This window comes from Mustela nigripes, chromosome 14 (assembly GCF_022355385.1).
Source record: "Mustela nigripes isolate SB6536 chromosome 14, MUSNIG.SB6536, whole genome shotgun sequence".
Lineage (NCBI taxonomy): Eukaryota > Metazoa > Chordata > Mammalia > Carnivora > Mustelidae > Mustela > Mustela nigripes.
The window spans coordinates 106,283,895-106,302,635 of NC_081570.1; the positions used below are offsets into that span (position 1 = coordinate 106,283,895).

General features: G+C 44.9%; 1 protein-coding gene across 5 annotated transcripts in view; it reads left to right on the forward strand.

Moving 5' to 3' along the window:
- Positions 1 to 12,029, forward strand: part of PIP5K1A (phosphatidylinositol-4-phosphate 5-kinase type 1 alpha) — a 39,022-nt gene extending 26,993 nt beyond the window's left edge. The window contains exons 7-15 of one of the 5 annotated variants that reach the window (XM_059376116.1): positions 885 to 1,184; positions 3,763 to 3,968; positions 4,976 to 5,059; positions 6,105 to 6,153; positions 6,359 to 6,443; positions 7,509 to 7,655; positions 7,853 to 7,982; positions 11,477 to 11,525; positions 11,788 to 11,878. In XM_059376116.1, coding sequence (XP_059232099.1) covers positions 885 to 1,184; positions 3,763 to 3,968; positions 4,976 to 5,059; positions 6,105 to 6,153; positions 6,359 to 6,443; positions 7,509 to 7,655; positions 7,853 to 7,982; positions 11,477 to 11,525; positions 11,788 to 11,790 — 1,053 coding nt within the window. In that variant the 3' untranslated portion in view covers positions 11,791 to 11,878. Of the gene's footprint in view, positions 1 to 884; positions 1,185 to 3,762; positions 3,969 to 4,975; positions 5,060 to 6,104; positions 6,154 to 6,358; positions 6,444 to 7,508; positions 7,656 to 7,852; positions 7,983 to 11,476; positions 11,526 to 11,787 lie in introns of all 5 variants that reach the window. The other 4 variants (XM_059376117.1, XM_059376120.1, XM_059376118.1 and 1 more) reach the window with 4 other exon arrangements.
- Positions 12,030 to 18,741: the final 6,712 nt, after the last annotated feature.

Consider the following 18,741-nt stretch of genomic DNA (forward strand, 5'->3'; position numbering starts at 1 on the left):
TTCTGTCTTAAAAGATGTAGTTTGTTTTGGGGCTTTTTGCCCCATCTCTTTTGCCTCTCTGGGGCTAAAGGGTTTTTTATGTCTTTTTTTTTTTTTTTTTTTTTTAAGATTTTTTTTATTTATTTATTTATTTATTTATAAAAGATTTTATTTATTTGAGGGAGATAACGAGAGAGAAAGAGCACACAAGTAGGAGCAGTGGCAGAAGGAGAGGGAGAAGCACACTCCCTGAAGAGCCCCACGTAGGGCTCCATCCTAGGACCCTGGGATCATGACCTGAGCTGAAGGCAGGCACTTAAATGACTGAGCCACTCGGGGACCCCATCTGTCTTATTTTAAGTGTTATTTGACTTAGACCATCCTACCCAGAGTTGAAATTCAGTGATAATTTTGTTTTCTGTTCTTAATCCACCTGCTACACTAGGGAATGAAGTTACTTCTACTCCATCTTAACTCTGAGTGACTGCTCTCAGAGCTTCTGGAGAAGTTAGTTTTGCTTTGCATCACAGCCACAAGAATATACTATACCAAGGGCTTAGAGTTAAGACTTTTTCAACATGATCTTTTCTTAAGCCTCTCTAAAAGAATACCCATCATATATTAAGTATCCTGACTGATTACTGTATTGGACAGTCTGTGGCTCCATTAGTTAAGCATCTGCCTTCGACTTAAGTCATAATCTTTTCATCCTTGGTGGCGATCCAATCACTGAGGTAGTTGAATTAGGAAATTGTAAACAAATTTGATGTGGGCTTATGGACAGATAGATTGTACCTGAATCCCATATAGCAGACAAAGGAAAGAGAGTGGCAACTTTTACCCTTGAGTTTCACTGAAAATCGTCTGACTTGTTCTCCTGCTTCTTTTTACTTTTGTGCTCTCAGAACCTCAACCAGAATCCTCGCACTTTGCTGCCTAAATTCTATGGACTGTACTGTGTGCAGGCAGGTGGTAAGAACATTCGAATTGTGGTGATGAACAATCTCTTACCACGGTCGGTCAAGATGCACATGAAATATGACCTCAAGGGCTCAACCTACAAACGGCGGGCTTCCCAAAAAGAGCGAGAGAAGCCTCTCCCCACCTTTAAAGACCTGGACTTCTTACAAGATATTCCAGATGGTCTTTTTTTGGATGCTGACATGTACAGTGCTCTGTGTAAGACCCTACAGCGTGACTGTTTGGTGAGTTTATTATATTTCCTTCCCTGTCAAATACCAGAAATCTCAGCCACTAAAACAGCTTATTGTTCTTAAGGTTCAAATCAGTGCAAGATGGGACTCAGTTCCTTAGCTCCATATGTCCCAGACTTCATTTAAAATAACTTTTGCATTAAGTTATTGCTGAGCCTTTACATTTTTGTGTTCTGTTATCCTCCCCGACCTGGCTTCATTTTCTTTACCTCTCCTAGGCCTCATAATCCTACAGTCTCCTTATTTTCATACCAGTACCATCATTCCTCAGATCTTGGTCCTGCCTGCCAGATTCAGATTTATGTCTTGGAACCTGAGTGCTGCTGAAGGAAATCACACACCTGTGTCTATTCCACCAGCATCTCTACAGGTTGATGCTATCTGGCCTATTGTTCACCACTCCACCTCCTGTTCCTCTCAGCACAGATGTCACATGATTGCAGCCTACAAACCATTTTCTGACTGCTATCCCCCAGCCTTGTTTCTAAGCAGACTACCCCTCTATTGTATTACATACTATCCATTTGTCCTGCCCCCATCTCCAGTTTATAAACATGTCTACGCTTACCCATCTTTAATCTCCTTTCTGCCCAATGTGATGGCTTCTTACAGGTCACTTTTTCAGAACTGTTTCTTTAGGGTTCTGTTTCATGTCTTGCTTCCTTTCCCTTCCCTGGCTTCAGCCTCTATCAGCTGTTTTCTTTCTGGATGTAAGCCAACTTTTATCTCTTCCATCTTAAGGTTAGGAGGATTTTTTTCTTTCTTCTACTACTTTTTTTTTTTTTTTAAAGATTTTTATTTATTTGTCAGAGAGATCACAAGTAGGCAGAGAGGCAGGTGGAGGGGGGAAGCAGGTTCCCTGCTGAGCAGAGAGCCTGATGTGGGGCTCAATCCCAGGATCATGACCTGAGCTGAATGCAGAGGCTTAACCCACTGAGCCACCAGGTGCCCTGAGAACAGAAACTCTTGAGTATCTTTGTATCCCTGTGAACAGGCACAATGCCTGCATGTGGTAGGGCTTCAGGAAATACTGACCTGACTCAAAGCTGGTCATATAAAGTCCTGCAACAGATTCACTCCATCATGAAATGTACTTTGACCAGACTGTCCTTGTGGATTTTTTTTTTTTTAAAGATTTTATTTATTTATTTGACAGAGATCACAAGTAGGCAGAAAGGCAGGCAGAGAAGGGGAAGCAGGCTCCCCGCTGAGCAGAGAGCCCGATGCGGGGCTCGATCCCAGGACCCTGGGATCATGACCTGAGCCGAAGGTAGAGGCTTCTAACCCACTGAGCTACCCAGGCGTCCCTACTTGTGGATTCTTTTTTTTTTTTTTTTAAAGATTTTATTTATTTATTTGACAGAGAGAAACCACAAGTAGTCGGAGAGGCAGGCAGAGAGAGAGAGAGGGAAGCAGGCTCCCTGCTGAGCAGAGAGCCCGATGCGGGACTCGATCCCAGGACCCTGAGATCATGACCTGAGCCGAAGGCAGCGGCTTAACCCACTGAGCCACCCAGGCGCCCCCTACTTGTGGATTCTTAACAGCACAAATATGTATTCCACATTCTCTTGAATACAGGGCTCTTTTCACAAAGAGATACAAGGAAGGAACAAGCAAAGAGGGTGTTGTGGGCTAGGCAGTGGCCTAATATATATTTACTCAAATAGAAGAAAGCTGAGGGGATAGAAATAATGAGTGACTAGAGGAGGTTAATCTGTTCTTCCCCAGGGAGTAGGAGGAGCAAAGGATAAGCCTATAGTTAACCCTGAAAGTCAAGAATAATTGAATCTTGGGGCACCTGGCTGGCTCAGTTGGGGGAACGCGCACCTCTTGATCTTGTGGTTTTGAGTTTGAGCCCCATGTTGGGTGTTGAAATTACTTGAAAATAAAATCTTTAGGGGCCCTTGGGTGGCACAGTCAGTTGAGTATCCAGCTCTTGGTTTTGGCTCTGCCCCTCTCCCTCCCCCTCCCTGTGTGCCTCTCTCTCACTCTGTCTCTCTGTATCTCTGAAATCTTGAAAAAAAATAATATCTTAAAAAGAAAAAAAATGAGGGCACCTGGGTGGCTCAGTTGGTTAAGCGACTGCCTTTGGTTCAGGCCATGAACCCGGAGTCCCAAGATCTAGTCCCACATCTCACTCCTTGCTCAGTGGGGAGTCTGCTCCTCCCTCTGACCCCTCCCTGTCTTATGCTCTCTCTTCCTCTCCCTCTCTTTCTCAAATAAATAAAATCTTTCTAAAAAGTTTAAAAAAAAAAAAAAAAAGATGGGGCGCCTGAGTGGCTCAGTGGGTTAAAGCCTCTGCCTTCGGCTCGGGTCATGATACCAGGGTTCTGGGATCGAGCCCCACATCGGGCTCTCTGCTCAGGGGGGACCTGCTTCCTCCTCTTTCTCTGCCTGCCTCTCTGTCTACTGTGATCTCTGTCAAATAAATAAATAAAGTATTTGGGGGGAAAAAAAGATTAAAAATAAATAAATAAAAGAATAATTGAATCAGGAAAGCTGTGAGATCCTAAAAAAAATCTTCATACTTCTCAAGGCTCAGAATGTGTTTTTTTTCCCCTTCCTTTAGGTGCTGCAGAGCTTTAAGATAATGGACTATAGCCTCTTGATGTCAATCCATAACATAGATCATGCACAAAGAGAGCCCTTAGGCAGTGAAGTGCAATCCTCAGCTGACACTCGCAGACCAGCCCCCCAAAAGGCTCTCTATTCCACGGCTATGGAATCTATCCAGGGCGAGGCTCGGCGAGGTGGCACCATGGAGACTGATGACCAGTGAGTGGGCTTAGGGGCAACAGGGTGGAGAACATAGAGTCATGGTATTTTTTTCTTGAAGAAAGGATGCAGCTCCTGGAATAAGAATAACCCCGACTCAGCATTTAAGCTGATAGCATTAACACTTACAAAACTGTAGAACTTAAGAATGTAAAAGGAAAAGAAGAGGTCTTAAGTTGGGGATCTGTAGTACATCTGGGAAGGAGAGCTATTTAAAGTTAAAACACCTTTCAAGAAGAATATACTCAGAGCCTTAGACACACGTCAGCCTATTCTATTAGAACTTCACCAGAAGTAATTTACTATAGGCCGCTTTATGGAAGGCGCCTTTCTCACCATGATGGATCTATCTATCAAGGAAGTATATTTACTGAAGCATCAGAAATGTCTTGTAAGTGGTTTTATTTTGTTTTGTTTTGTTTTAATATTTCATTTATTTATTTGTCAGGGAGAGAGAGAGAGAGAGAGCACACAAGCAGGCAGAGAAGAGAGGCTGGCAGAGGCAGAGAGAGGCAGAGAGAGAAGCAGGCTCCCTGCCGAGCAAGGAGCTCTATCCCAGGACTCTGGGATCATGACCTGAATGGAAGGCAGTGACTTAACCCACTGAGCCACCCAGGCATCCCAGTGGTTTTATTTTTAACGTATCCTTTACTGAACCTCAAGAAGAGTGTCCTAGTAGTGTGAGTTAAAATATCAAAGTACTGAGGAAGTGCAGAGTTACCTGAGCGTTTTCAGTGTTGCTGAGTAGGGGTGACTTTAGATTCTCTTTGGTAGAATTGGGGTCGGAGAGCAGACGAGTGAGACTTAGAGAGAAAGAGGTTATAATTCATACTCCAGAGTGGCTCTTGGGGTTGGAGGAAGGTTTTCACTCTTCCCCAGCTTATGAAAGATGGGGCAGTTATGTTTAGGTCTCAGTTCCCTATCCTGATCTGACTCGAGGTGAGGAGAAGCCATCATGTGCCAGGCCAGGGGTTTTCTTACTGTTTTCTTCTTGTCTTCTGGAACAGTATGGGTGGCATCCCTGCCCGCAACAGTAAAGGGGAAAGGCTGCTGCTTTATATTGGGATCATTGACATTCTCCAGTCTTACAGGTGAGGAGCATATGGATCCCAAATGAGGGGACAGAGTGTTTGCAGATAACCATTCACATTTCTCCTTTAGCTGGGTTTGTCACTAAATTCTTCCTGAAACAGGAACACAGTGGGTTGGATTCTAGTGGCTTACCTCCTTGGGTTTCAGATGGTAGTTTATTTCCTTGATTTTGCCTGTCTCCCTGGCTTCGTTACCCTGCCACCATCCAAAACATAACATATACCTCTGTGGAGAACTGAGTCAGTCCTCAGAAGCACCGGGGTAGAACACACCATCTGTCTGGCTCTTTGTGAAAAACTTGTGAGATGAATCATACTCCACATTGGGGTACTGCTGGAAACATGTTCCTCTTTTCCTTGGAGGAAAAACCAGAGGATCACTGTGTCCTGTGCTATTAACCTATGGAACTGAGGCAGTGAAGTGACAAGGAGAATTTGGAAATGCTAGGTCCCAGTGTTACCCCTTTAAACAGGTTTTTATTTATTATTATTTTTTTAATTTATTTATTTGACAGACAGAGATCACAAGTAAGCAGAGAGGCAGGCAGAGAGAGAGAGGAGGGAGCAGGCTCCCCGCTGAGCAGAGAGCCCGATGCGGGGCTCGATCCCAGGACCCTGGGATCATGACCTGAGCCGAAGGCAGAGGCTTTAACCCACTGAGCCACCCAGGCGTCCCTTTAAACAGGTTTCAACTACTAGTGAAGACTGGACAGACCTTGGTTTACTATTTCACAGTATTATCATCCGGTTTTAACTCATGTCTTCCAGGCATGCTCATCTGTCCCTTCACTGTTCCTTTTGTGACAAATGTTCTTATCCCTGACTTGCCAGGGACATACTAAGTTCCCTTTTTCAATAGGGGAGGTAATGAACTTCCTTAGAAACAGCTTTGATCGCTGTCCTGAACAAGTACTACTGTGTCTGTTCTTTGGAAAGCATGTGTAATAGAGGGAGTGCTTTCTCAGCTTCTTTTAACTTCATAAAAGAGAAAACTGTCATTCATTTAAAAACTTGGTGACTGTGCGATACACATTTTTCTTGGCAGGTTTGTTAAGAAGTTGGAGCACTCTTGGAAAGCCCTGGTACACGATGGGGTGAGTAACAGTTTGCTAGTGGCTCTCCTCCTGGCTCCTTCAGTTGTGATTGACGCCCTCGATTTCTTCTTTCTTACTTCATTTGTGGGTTCTGCCCTTCTGTTAGGGTTTCAGCCTAGAGGAAAATAGCCCTTGGACTAAATAGCGATCCTCTTGCCGGGCCTTCCCCCTCTTTAACTCTGCAGCCATCTCTTCTGCTCTGTAGGACACCGTATCAGTGCATCGCCCAGGCTTCTATGCTGAACGGTTCCAGCGCTTCATGTGCAACACAGTGTTCAAGAAGATACCCCGTAAGTGGCTTCTACCAGATGACCCCCCAATGACTCCCTTACTCCAGGAGATGGGTGGGCAAGACACCTCTGTCAGGGAACTGCCAAAGCCTCTTCTGCTCCACCCACATCCCATGAGAGCTGCTGCCCGTCTTTATGTCAGTCATTCTGTCTGTCCCAGTGGTTTCCGAGTTGCTGCTTTTCCCCTGGCTCTCCCTTCGTGTGTCATTGAGGTGAGGGGCATTTCTGGGAAAATCGGTGGGATTGGGGCGGGGTGGGGGTTAGGGAGTGGCAATGTGGGAGCAGGATCCATGCCATAGGCTGAGATAAAGCCAGACTTCTAGACAGAGATAGGCAAGCATATTACCAGTCTTCTGTTATCTCTTCAGATCCCCAGGGCCAAGGAATTCTCAGACTAGGATCAAAGGGTTGGAGAAGCATTTACTGATTGTACTTAGCAGTCATTCTTACTCTCTTCCCTCAACTTTCTTGGTTGGAAAGTGCCAGTATTCTTCTTTTCCAGCCTTCCAGTGCTGCTGCCATTGGCAGATTTCCAACTCCTTCTTCCTGTCTCCTCATTATAGGCCTCAGTTGTTCCTCAGTGTGGCAGAGAGGACTTAGGCATGCCAGACAGTATTAAAAAACATGGGAAAATTCCTTCAAAGTCTTTTCAAAGTGGCATATAAGCAAGTGTAAAGTACCATGGTGCTGTGTGCGTGAATGCTACAAGCACGCAGAGTGAAAGGGTCATCTTCATCAGCTTGAGCTGGAGGATATTGTTAAAGAACAAGGGAGTGACAGAATGGAAGACACCTCATCGGGTGGAAGCAAGCCATGGAGGTTGTGTGTAGTGGGGGCAAGATATGTATGTGTCTGCTTTCCTCTAGGTTCTCTGCTTTCCAGAGTGAGGTGAACTGAGATGCACACCCTTTCTAGTTCATAGAGCCTGTCTTTGTTGACATTAGTCCTTCTTCCCGCTTTGCAGAGCACCTTTGGGTCTGTGTTGGGGATGCTGGCAATTTGTATGTGTCTCGGTGATGGTTTCTCGGGTGGGTGCTAAGTAGGCTTTCTCTTTGCCTTTTGAAGTGAAACCCTCTCCTTCCAAAAAGTTTCGGTCTGGCTCATCTTTCTCTCGGCGAGCAGGCCCCAGCGGCAACTCCTGCATTACTTACCAGACATCGGTCTCTGGGGAGCACAAGGCACAAGTGACAACCAAGGCGGAAGTGGAGCCAGGTCAGCGCCAGGGCCGGGGTTCCCATGTGATTGGGGACTCCCTCCCTCCCTCTGAGCCCTAGATTATCTGCCTAGAACCTCTCCTCCCCATTCATATCCAGGAAAAGCCAAGTTACACTTTTTTCCCTCTGTATTTCCCCCACCCCGTTTTGTTTTCTTTTTTATTTATTGATTTTCTTCCCTTTTCTTTTTTCCAGGCGTCCACTTCGGTCGTCCTGATGTTTTACCTCAGACTCCACCTTTGGAGAAAATCAGTGAGGTCTCGACTCTTCCTGACCCCTATTTCTCACCTGTAGTTGGAGAGACTTTGCAAATGCAAACTACAAGGTTGGTTCCTTGACCCCTTTCTTCATGTTCTCCTTTCATCCCCTCTCTTCAGGTCTTTGGGAACCTCCATAATTTTTGTTTTTTCGAGAGATCATTATCTTTTGCTCTTTACTAGATTTTTCTGGGTTTACTTTCCTTTAGTTCCAAAGTTCCAACCAATCTTTACTGACTTCAAGGAGTGTGTCAACATCTCTGCATCTTTAAGGGGTATGCAAACTATTCTGATAGAATGTGCCCCAACTAACCCTTTATCTCCTGGTGAGTTAGGTGAGAATTCTCAGCTTACTTTGTAAGCCTGGAAAAAGATTCCTGGGCAGGGAAGAAAATGAACAGTGAGTCTTGTAAAAGGATGCATCCTAAAGGTTGTGGTTTAATTTTGTTAGATGGTGTGTTGATTATCTAGTGCATCATAATAAATTAACCCAAAACTTAGTGGATTAAAATAACAAACACATATCATAGCTTCTGTGGGTTGAGAATGTGGATACAGCTTAGCTGGGTCCTCTGGCTCAAGGTCTTCCATGAGGTGTTGGCCAGGGGCTCCCATCTCGTCTGAAGGCTCAACTGAGAGGCTTCACTTCTAAGTTCCTTTATATGCTTGTTGGCAGGGTTCAGTTCCTTGTGGGTTGCTGGACAGAGGGCCTTAGTTCCTTGCTGGCAGTTGGCTGGGGGGCTCCCATGGTTTTTTGCAACATGAGCCTCTCCTTAGGACAACTCAGAACATTGCAACTGGCCTCCCTCAGAGCGAGCAAGTAAAAGTGCATGCACCTATCCAGAAGCCATAATCTTTTTGTGACCTAATCTCAAAATTGACCACCTATCACCTGCACTGCATTCTAGTCACTAATTCTAGCCCACACTCACAAGGAAGGGATTATACAAAGCTGTGAATACCAGGAAGCAGAACTCATAGGGAGCCCTCTAAAAAGCGACCTTTCGCAGTCCATCTTCTGGCCCCCAATGCTTCCTGTCCTTCCTGTGCGAAATGCATTCATTTGCTCCAGTGGTCTTCAGAAGTCTGATCCCATTACAGCAGCAGCTCAAATTCCAGAATTTTGTCATCTGAATTAGGTCTAGGTTTGGAGGAGCTCCCCAGGTACTGTTCCTTGAGTATAGTTGCTCTCAGTCTTTGGACCTGTGAAACTAGAGACAGCTGTTTTCTCCCTATACACCCAGCAGACAGTGGTGAGGCAGTAAGTAGATAACACTGAACACATTCCTGTACAAAGAGAAGAGTGAAGGAGGCACAGAGGAGTCACTGGTGCATAGCTAGTCCAAAATCCAGCAATTGTTGAGTTTCTTTGATCAGGCGAAATACAGGGAAAAGGCTTGGGAGTAATTCTCCCATTACTCTTTACTCCACTCTTTGACCTCTTGGTTTTGCTTTCTGGGTCTTCCTTTTTCATGAAAGCCAGAATGTTGTTTGCAGCTAGTAGTTTTCTCAGCCTGCTTCCTATTTTGGAGTCCAGTAGTTTCTTAATTTTATACTGTGTATGCCCCTTTCAGTCCAAGCTGTGAATGTTTCTGCTGTTATAATGCCCTCAAAGATTTTGTGGTCCTTCTGTGAGTCTCAATAAGATTCAGTCCCCTAGACAAAAGCCACACCCACAGATACCCTCTTCATAAGCCCCGTGCTGCTTAGAGATCCTGTTAAGTTGAGAGGTGCTGCTTAGAGATCCTGTTAAGTTGAGAGGATCTGGGAGACTTTAATCTTTTTGAATGGCCTTATGTATGATTGAATAGTACTCTAAGGAACCAACTTTGATTTTTCTGAAGTCTTAGAAAATGTTTTACAGTCATACCCTTGGCTTTGTCTCTAGACCCCATTTTCCTGGTAGTGCCCAGGTTTTGTGCTTCCTTGCAAGCTATTTCTTAATTTTAGCATTGTTTGCTATCTGGAGGGGCTCAGAATTTTCAAAACCATCAGGTCCTGAAAGTCCTTTTATTTAATAGTCCTTCCCTTAATTTTTTTCTTCTCGTTTCACTGTAAGCATTAAGAGGGAACCAGGTGGGGCGGGTGGTGGCGGGGGAGAAAGAGCCAGGTGACAACTTTAGTACTTTGTTTAGGATTCTCCTTAGGTAGATCACCCAATCCGTTAGACACATATTCTGCTTTTCACATAACTGCATATGACATTGTTACAAAACTTTGTTCCACTGCATTACAGGGATGCCCTTTCCTTCAGTATCCCATAAGATTTTTCTCACTTTCTGTTGAGCCCACACTGGCAACTCACTCATCAAGCCTAAGATTCTGCAGTATGTTCATGGTACTTCTAGACTTCCACTAAAACTTTCCTTAAAGCCCATTTCCCTCTTCCAAAGCCTTTTCCACTTTTTAGTTCAGTAGCACTTTACTTCCACGTTCAAAAATGTATATTATTTATTACTGTGTAACAAATTACTCTCAATTTGGCAGCTAAAAACTACAACATATATTATTTCAGATTTTATGTGGCTTGACTGGTTCAGGCTCTCTCAGGAGGTTACAGTGAAGCTGTGAGTCAGGGCAGTAAGTCTCATCTGGAGGCTTGCCTTGGGGGAAGATCAACTTCTAAGCTCATTTACGTGGTTGTTAGCAAGATTCAGTTCCTTGTAGGCTGTTGGCCTGTGGTCCTCCCTCAGTTCCTTGTCACATGTTCTCTTCATGTGGCAGCTAGCTTCCCTCAAAGCGAACAGTTAGTAAGAGAACTCGAGCCCAAGAGGAAGCTAGGTAGGGTCTTTTTGTAACCTAATCTCAGAATTGATGTTCCATCACCTGGCCTACATTTTGTCCTCTAGAAGAGAGTCACTAAATCTAGTCCCCATTCAAGAGGAGAGAATTACACAATGGCACAAATATCAGGCAGCAGTAATCACTGAGTGCCTACTACATCTAGGAATTGAAGAAAGAAGGGGAGAGTATTAGGAAATATTTTTGTAGTACTCAGGAAGCTAAATAGTTAATTAAAACAACATGCTTCTAAGTCTGGTAGTTTCTTAGCCTCTTTCTGAATCCTGAGTTGATCCTGAAGTGAAATATGGAGAAGCATTATAAGATTTGACTTGAGAGGATTGTCCTTTCTCTCTCTCTCTCTCTTTTTTTAATATTTTATTTATTTATTTATTTGACAGATAGAGATCGCAAGTGGGCAGAGAGAAAGGAGGAAGCAGGCTCCCCATGGAGCAGAGAGCCCAATGTGGGGCTTGATCCCAGGACCCTGGGATCATGACCCGAGCTGAAGGCAGAGGCTTTAACCCACTGAGCCACCCAGGCGCCCTTTCTCTCTCTTTAAAAAAAAAAAATTATTAATAACATAGAATGTATTATTTGTTTCAGGGGTACAAGTCTGTGATTCATCAGTCTTTCACAATTCACAGCACTCATCAGAGCACATACCCTCCCCATTGTCCATCACTAGCTGCCCCATCCCCCCCACCCCTTCCCTGTCCTTTCTCTTTCTTATCTTCTAATTCTTCTCCTCTCTGCCTCCATTTTTTTTTTCTTCTGCTAGTTCAGCCCTCTTGGAAAAGCCTGAAGTTGCAGAGTCAGAGTTCACCCATGTGAGTGTCTGGGATGTGGGGGAGGTGAATGCTTGCTTTGAAGGGTATAAAGAGGATTACTGATGAAGTGGAACAGGGAGTTAATTTGCAAGGTGCCCCTTCAATTTTGCCTTTTTAAAATTTGTAGGGACCTTGTACTTGGAAGCAAAGGATGAAATAGAAAACTTAATTTTGCCAGTCAAGCTGGAATGAACTTGAATTCCCTTCCTGCCTCCGCATTTCATACTCCATATCCTTAACCTTATACCCTTACCCTTTCCAGTGAGCAGAAAAATTCAGAAGACCTGGAACAAGATTCTGCCAGCTTGGTGATCCCAAGAAGCCAGCCCTTGCCCCAGCAATGCTGAATTTTCTTCTTCGTGGTCATCACAAAAGGAATATAATGGAGGCTGGGGGAGCTCTCTGCCTCCTTCCTGAAGAAGAACCTCTTCTCCTTCCCCTTCCTTATGAATGGGCACCAGTGCCTCGGACAGTTGAGGACAGCAACATCTTCTCCACTTCTGAATTAGATGGCACAAGTTTTCAAGGGGCCAGCCTTGGCTTCCACAACTGCATTGTTTTCAAACCCCCATTCTTCCTGCTGGAAGTGGGGTTGCTGGATTTGGTGGTTTTCTTCCTCTTCATCTACCGTTCACCAGGAGCTGGACTCTTAAATTTCCTCAGGCAGACTGGCTGGCACATTATCTCCACCTTCTCGCTTTCTCTGGAAGAAGATCCTTGTAATCTCTGTTAAGGTTTTGGGGATAAGGGTGTTAAGCCAAATCCCACCTTAATTTTTTTTTTTTTTTTCCTTAAAAAAAGGAAAAGAAAAACTAGCACACAGCACACAATTTGAAGCCAGTTAGTTTCAGATCAAAACTGCAGAAGTGTCAGGAGAGATGCCTATTTTGGGGGCTCCCTCAGAACCCCCTGATGTTTGAGAAGTGGAAGTATGGAACTGCTTTGCCAGGAGCAGCTCCTCTTTAATTCCTCCTCTCTCGATGAATTTCTTAAGGCTGAAGGAATGGAGAGAGTGGGAACATGGGGTAATCTTTATCCCTTTTGTTGAAACAGCGGGGCAGTCATGGGACCAGAAGATCAGAGCCCTTGCTAGGCAGGACCCTGCTCACTGCCAGGCCATCACAGTTATTAGTGTTTTGCAATTTGAAATGTATTCTGCTTGTTTTTCTAAATATGAAGACTTAAATGAATTTGGATCCTTCTCAAAAGGAGGTTTCTTCCTTGCTCTTCCTACCTTTTCCGACAGTGTTCTGCTTTTCAAGGAGCTGAGGTGGGGAGGAGACACCTCTGTCCCTTTAACAGGCAGTCTGTATCTGTGAGGCTAGAGAATATTCACTTAGACTGATGGGGAGCCAGCAGATTCTTGCCTAGGTGAGGTCATAGCTGTGCCACATGCCCTGCCCCTTCTCGTGCAGAGAACTCGGAAATGAGAGCTGTGTAATCTGTTCCCCCTCTCCAATAGTTGTGATTCCCCACCTGATCCTCCTCCTCATGGCTGGGGACTAGGGGGTCTGGCATTTCAGGCAGATTGTTGAATACTGTCCCATCTCCATCCTGCCCGACCTCGATAGTAAGCCCATCCCCCAAATAACTGTCTATATTAGACACCCCCAGCCAGTTTCTGGCTGCCTGTCTTTGCTGCCATGTTCTTTTTTACAAGAAGGAAAGAAACAATTCTTGCTATTTTTTTTCATAATTTACTATTTATGATGTATTTAAGTGTTTTATTCAGGACAGAGTTCTGTAGGGAGTGGGAGGGAATATTTGAGGGGGCTGGGTCTTAGGGAAGGGAATGGGGAATCAACATTTTTATGAAGTGTCACTATTTGCCTACACTTTGTATTGTTCAGATACGGCAAATGCAATATAAAAGTGATAAATACCTGGTTTTAATGTATTAAACTTTCATCAGTTATTTAGAGACCTCTTGTTTCTTCCTGATTTCTTTTTCATAACACCATCTGGTCCAACCTCACGTCCCAGCTCGGGCTCAGTGTTATTTGTGTTCTTTCCCTGAGCAAATGCAGCCTCCTCGCCAGTTGCCTTCAGTCTGGTGCAGACCTGTGCTAGCTTCATTCCCTACCTTCCAGCCACCTCTCCACTTGATCAACTTCACTTTGAAAAGCTGTGAATATGAAGGGAATTACTGTTGGTCTGTTGCCTGAGTTGCAACCTACTTTAACTGATGGATCTGTGAATCCAAAGGAGGAGGCACAAAAGCTTGAGATCATTTGGCCTTTGGATTCCCTCTCTTTTCCTCTCCTGACCTGGTGCTAAGGTGTCACTTAGGAGACCACAGGAACTGCTTCCTTCAGTTGTTTTCCTCTTCTGTGAGGTTAAACTGCGTTATTAGTTAGGCTTTTTTACTTGGATGGGAATCTAGACCAAAGAGCGGGTGCCTGTTCTAAGGCATGTGGGCGGGGAAGTTTGGAGGGAAGCAAGTTAACTAACGAGTGTTCTTTCCACAGCACTATCCCTTATTTTGTTAAGATCATTCTGCGAATATTTCTGCAGCAGGTAATGAGCAATTCACTGGGTAGTTGGAGGTCAAAAGAAGTATTTGACCTTCAAGAGTTGACAGGAGCACCACACATATTTGTGTGTACACAAAAACGTTTTAGATGGATTACAGTTTAGGATTTCCGTTCTCTGAGAGAATGGTACAGAATATATTAGGTGGAAGAAAATTAGAGGTTAGTGTGGACTAGAAGTGTTGGGGAAGGTTGCACATGAACGTATGAGAAGGGTTCTATTTTTATTTATTTATTTATTTATTTTTAAAGATCTTATCTATTCATTTCACAGACAGAGATCACAAGTAGGCAGAGAGGCAGACAGAGAGAGAGAGAGGAGGAAGCAGGCTCCCCGCCGAGCAGAGAGCCCGATGCGGGACTCTATCCCAGGACCCCGAGATCATGTGAGCCGAAGGCAGAGGCCCAACCCACTGAGCCACCCAGGCGCCCAGAAGGGTTCTATTTTTAGAACAAGGGAGAACCCACACTGGACGCAATGGTGGAGGAGATCTGAGTAAGAATCTTGGCGGAGGTGGAGGTGGAAGCCTCACTGATAGCTAGACTGAGGAATTGTTTTTTTTTTTTTTTTTTTCACAAGTAGCCAGAGAGACAGAGAGGCGGGGATAGCAGGCTTCCCGCTGAGCAGAGAGCCTGATGTGGGGCTCGATCCTAGGACTCTGGGATCATGACCTGAGCCAAAGGCAGAGGCTTAACCCACTGAGCCACCAGGCGCCCCTGAGGGATAGTTTTTTAAGATTTTTTTTTTTAAGATTTATTTATTTATTTATTTGACACAGAGAGAGAGAGAGATCACAAGTAGGCAGAGAGGCAGGCAGAGAGAGAGAGGAAGGGAAGCAGGCTCCCTGCTGAGCAGAGAGCCCGATGCGGGACTCGATCCCAGGACGCTGAGATCATGACCTGAGCCAAAGGCAGCGGCTTAACCCACTGAGCCACCCAGGCGCCCTTGTTTTTTAAGATTTTATTTATTTGAGCCTGAGCAGGATGGGAGTATGCAGAAGGAGAGGGAGAAGACTCCCCACTGAGTAGGGAGCCTGACCTCGGATTTGGTCCCAGGACCCTGGCATCATGACCTGAGCCAAAGGAGGACGTTTAACTGACTGAACCACCCAGGGGCCCCTAGGCTGAGGAATATTTTATTTTATTTGACAGATTGAGAGAGCGAGAGAAGGAATACAAGCAGGGCTAGTGGGAGAGAAGGAGCCCGATGGAGGGCTTGATCCCAGGCCCTTGGGATCATGACCTGAACCAAAGGCAGACGCTTAATGACAGCCACCCAGGTATCCCAGGAATTTTTTTATTTCAAACTGTAGGAAATGAACTGTAGAATGTTTTTTTGCCTCTAAGTAGAACATGATCAAAATAATTCAGACTAATCTGTTGACAGAGTTCTGTAAAAATGGATTGAACAAGCAGATTAGACTCATAATTTAGGTGTGAAGTGGTGTGGGAGGCTGGAGGTGATGATGAAACTATGATAGAACAAGTAATTGGAGTGAAGGAGGAACTGGGGATTGTCAAAGTTTTGAATTTGAGTTTAAGCCACTCCTTTAGACTGGATAAGGAGAAAACTCTTTCCCTAACAGGAATTGGATCCAAACATGTTTTAGGCATACGTGGTCTTTCTGACACTGTTACCTGGTCACTCGCTCTTCAACTTACCCATGCAACTGCTGAGTGCATGCAGTAAATACCCTCTTACAGTCAGAGGGTCCCTCTAGTGGTGAGCCCCAATCGCTGCTACTTCTAGAGAGGAACCCTGCAATCCCAATGCAGGGAAGGCCTGCTAGGGGAAGAGGAAACCAAATGAGACCATAGGATAATAAAGCTGGAGGGTCACCTGGGTGACCCTTAGGCATCTGACTTCAGCTCAGGTCACCATCTAGGGATCTTGGGATTGAGCCCAGTGTGGAACTCCCCACTCAGAGAGTCTGCTTCTTCCTCTGCCTCTGGCCTAACCCCCTGCTTGTGTTCGCTCTGTCAAATAAATGATAAAATCTTAAATAAAATACATTCAAGATTAAACTGTATTCTTGGGGTGCCTGGGTGGCTCAGTCGTTAAGTGTCTGGACTTCATGTTCTTAAATACCTTCTTGCCTCGGGACATTTCCACTTGCTCTTCCTCCAGGTATTCTTTGGATCTCTGTTCAAATGAAAGGATTCCCTAATATCCTATTTATATTAAATTCAAACCACATCCAACCCAGTCTATTTTTCTCTGAAGTGATCACCCATTATTGGGGGGGGGGGGAGTGTGTGTGTGTGTGTGTGTGCGCGTGTGTATTTTTTTTAAAGATTTTATTTATTTGTCAGCGCACAAGCAGGGGGACCGGCAAGCAGAGGGAGAAAGCAGGCTCCCTGCTGTGCAAGGACCTCAATGAGAGACTCCATCCCAGGACCCCGGGATGAGCCGAAGGCAGACACTTAACGACTGAGCCATCAAGGTGCCCCATAACTGAACAGCTTCTGACATAGTGCTAAGGGGACATCTCTGTTCAAAGAAGAGTTCTCCGTACTCCAGGTTGAATTAAATTAATCTTATAGCATCTATTTTTCATTATCTCATTTTTAAAATATTTTGAAAGCTTTTATTTATTTATTTGACAGAGACACTGAGAGGGATCACAAGCAGGGGGAGTGGGAGAGGGAGAAGCAGGCTTCCCACCGGGCAAGGAGCCCGAGGTAGGGCTCAATCCCAGGACCCTGGGATCATGACCTGAGCCAAAGGCAGTCGCTTAATGACTGAGCCACTTAGGCCCCCTAACTATCTAATTTTTAAAAAGATTGATTTATTTGAGAGGGAGAGAGTGTAGGAGGAGGGGCAGAAGAAGAGAATCTTCAAGCAGACTCCCCGCTGAGTGCAGAGTCTGTCATGAGGCTCAATCCCACAATCTATGAGATCATGACCTGAGCCAAAGCCAAAAGTTGGATGCTTAACTGGCCAAGCCATCCAGTGCCCTCATTATCTCTCTCTCTCTTTTTTTTTTTTTTAATGATTTTATTTATTTGACAGAGATCACAAGTAGACAGAGAGGCAGGCAGAGAGAGAGGGAAGCAGGCTTCCTGCTGAGCAGAAAGCCCGACGCGGGGCTCCATCCCAGGACCCTGAGATCATGACCTGAGCCAAAGGCAGTGGCTTAACCCACTGAGCCACCCAGGTGCCCTCATCTCATTTTTTAACAGTCACTATATTTTGTATTATTTACAATATCTCCATAGACTTTTTTTTAAAGATTTTACTTAATTCACAGAGAGAGAGAGGGGGAACGTACAAGCGAGGAGAGCAACAGGCAGAGGAAGAAACAGGCTCCCCACTCAGCAGGGAGCAGGATGTAGGGCTTGATCCCAGAACCCTGGGATCGTGACCTGAGCTGAAGGCAGACGCTTAACCAACTGAGCCACCCAGGTGCCCCTCCATAAGTGCTGCTGCACAGACCTTTTTTTTTTTTTTTTTAAAGATTTTATTTATTTATTTGACAAACAGAGATCACAAATAGGCAGAGAAGCAGGCAGAGAGGGAAGTGGGGAAGGAGGCTCCTGTCGAGCAGAGATCCCCATGCAGGGCTCAATCCTAGGACCCTGAGATCATGACCCGAGACAGAGGCAGAGGCTCAACCCACTGAGCCACCCAGGTGCCCCCACAGACTTTTTTTATTTTTTATTTTTTAAGATTTTATTTAGGGACACCTGGGTGACTCAGTCATTAAGCATCTGCCTTCATTCAGCTCAGGTCATGATCCCAGGGTCCTGGGATCGAGCCCCATATGGGGCTCCCTGCTTGGCAGGAGGCCTGCTTCTCCCTCTTTCACTCCCCCTGCTGGTGGTCCCTCTCTCGCTGTGTCTCTCTCTCAAATAAATAAATAAAATCTTAAAAAAAAAAAAAAAGAGTTTATTTAATGGGGCACCTGGGTGGATCAGTCATTAAGTGTCTGCCTTCAGCTCACTCCCTCTTCCACCTCCCCTGCTTGTGTTCTCTCTTGCTGTGTCTCTATAAAATAAATAAAATCTTTGAAGATTTATTTTAAAGATAAAATCTTCACAAAGATTTTATTTATTTATTTGAAAGAGAAACTCCCCGCTGAGCAGGAAGCCCCATGCAGGGCTCAATTCCAGGACCCTGAAATCACCACCTGAGCTGAAGGCAGACACTTAACTGAATGAGTCACTCAGGTGCCGCTCCATAGACTTTTTAAATGTGTACTAAATGTGCCTGGGATTGAGCCCTGCATGGGGCTCCTTGCTCAGCGGAGAATCTGCTTCTCTCTTAGCCCCTCACCCCACTCTCATGCTCTCTCACACTCTTAAATAAATAAAACATTTTTTTAAAGATTTTATTAATTTATTTGATAGAGAACAGTGAGAGATGGAACACAAGCAGGAGGAAGGGGAGAGGGAGAAGCAGGCTTCCTGCCAAGCCCAATGCAGGGGCTCCAGCCCAGGACGCTTGCTGGGATGATGACTTCAGCTGAAGGCAGATGCCTAATGACTGAGCACCCAGGTGCCCCAAGTAAATAAAATCTTTTTTAAAAAGTATGCTAGGGACACTTGGGTAGCTCAGTCGGTTAAGCATTCGCCTTCGGCTCAGGTCATGATCCCAAGTTTCTGGGATCAGGACCCCCCATCTGGCTTCAGTGGGGAGTGTGCTTTTTTTTTTTTTTTTTTTTTTTTTTTTTTTTTTTTTTTTT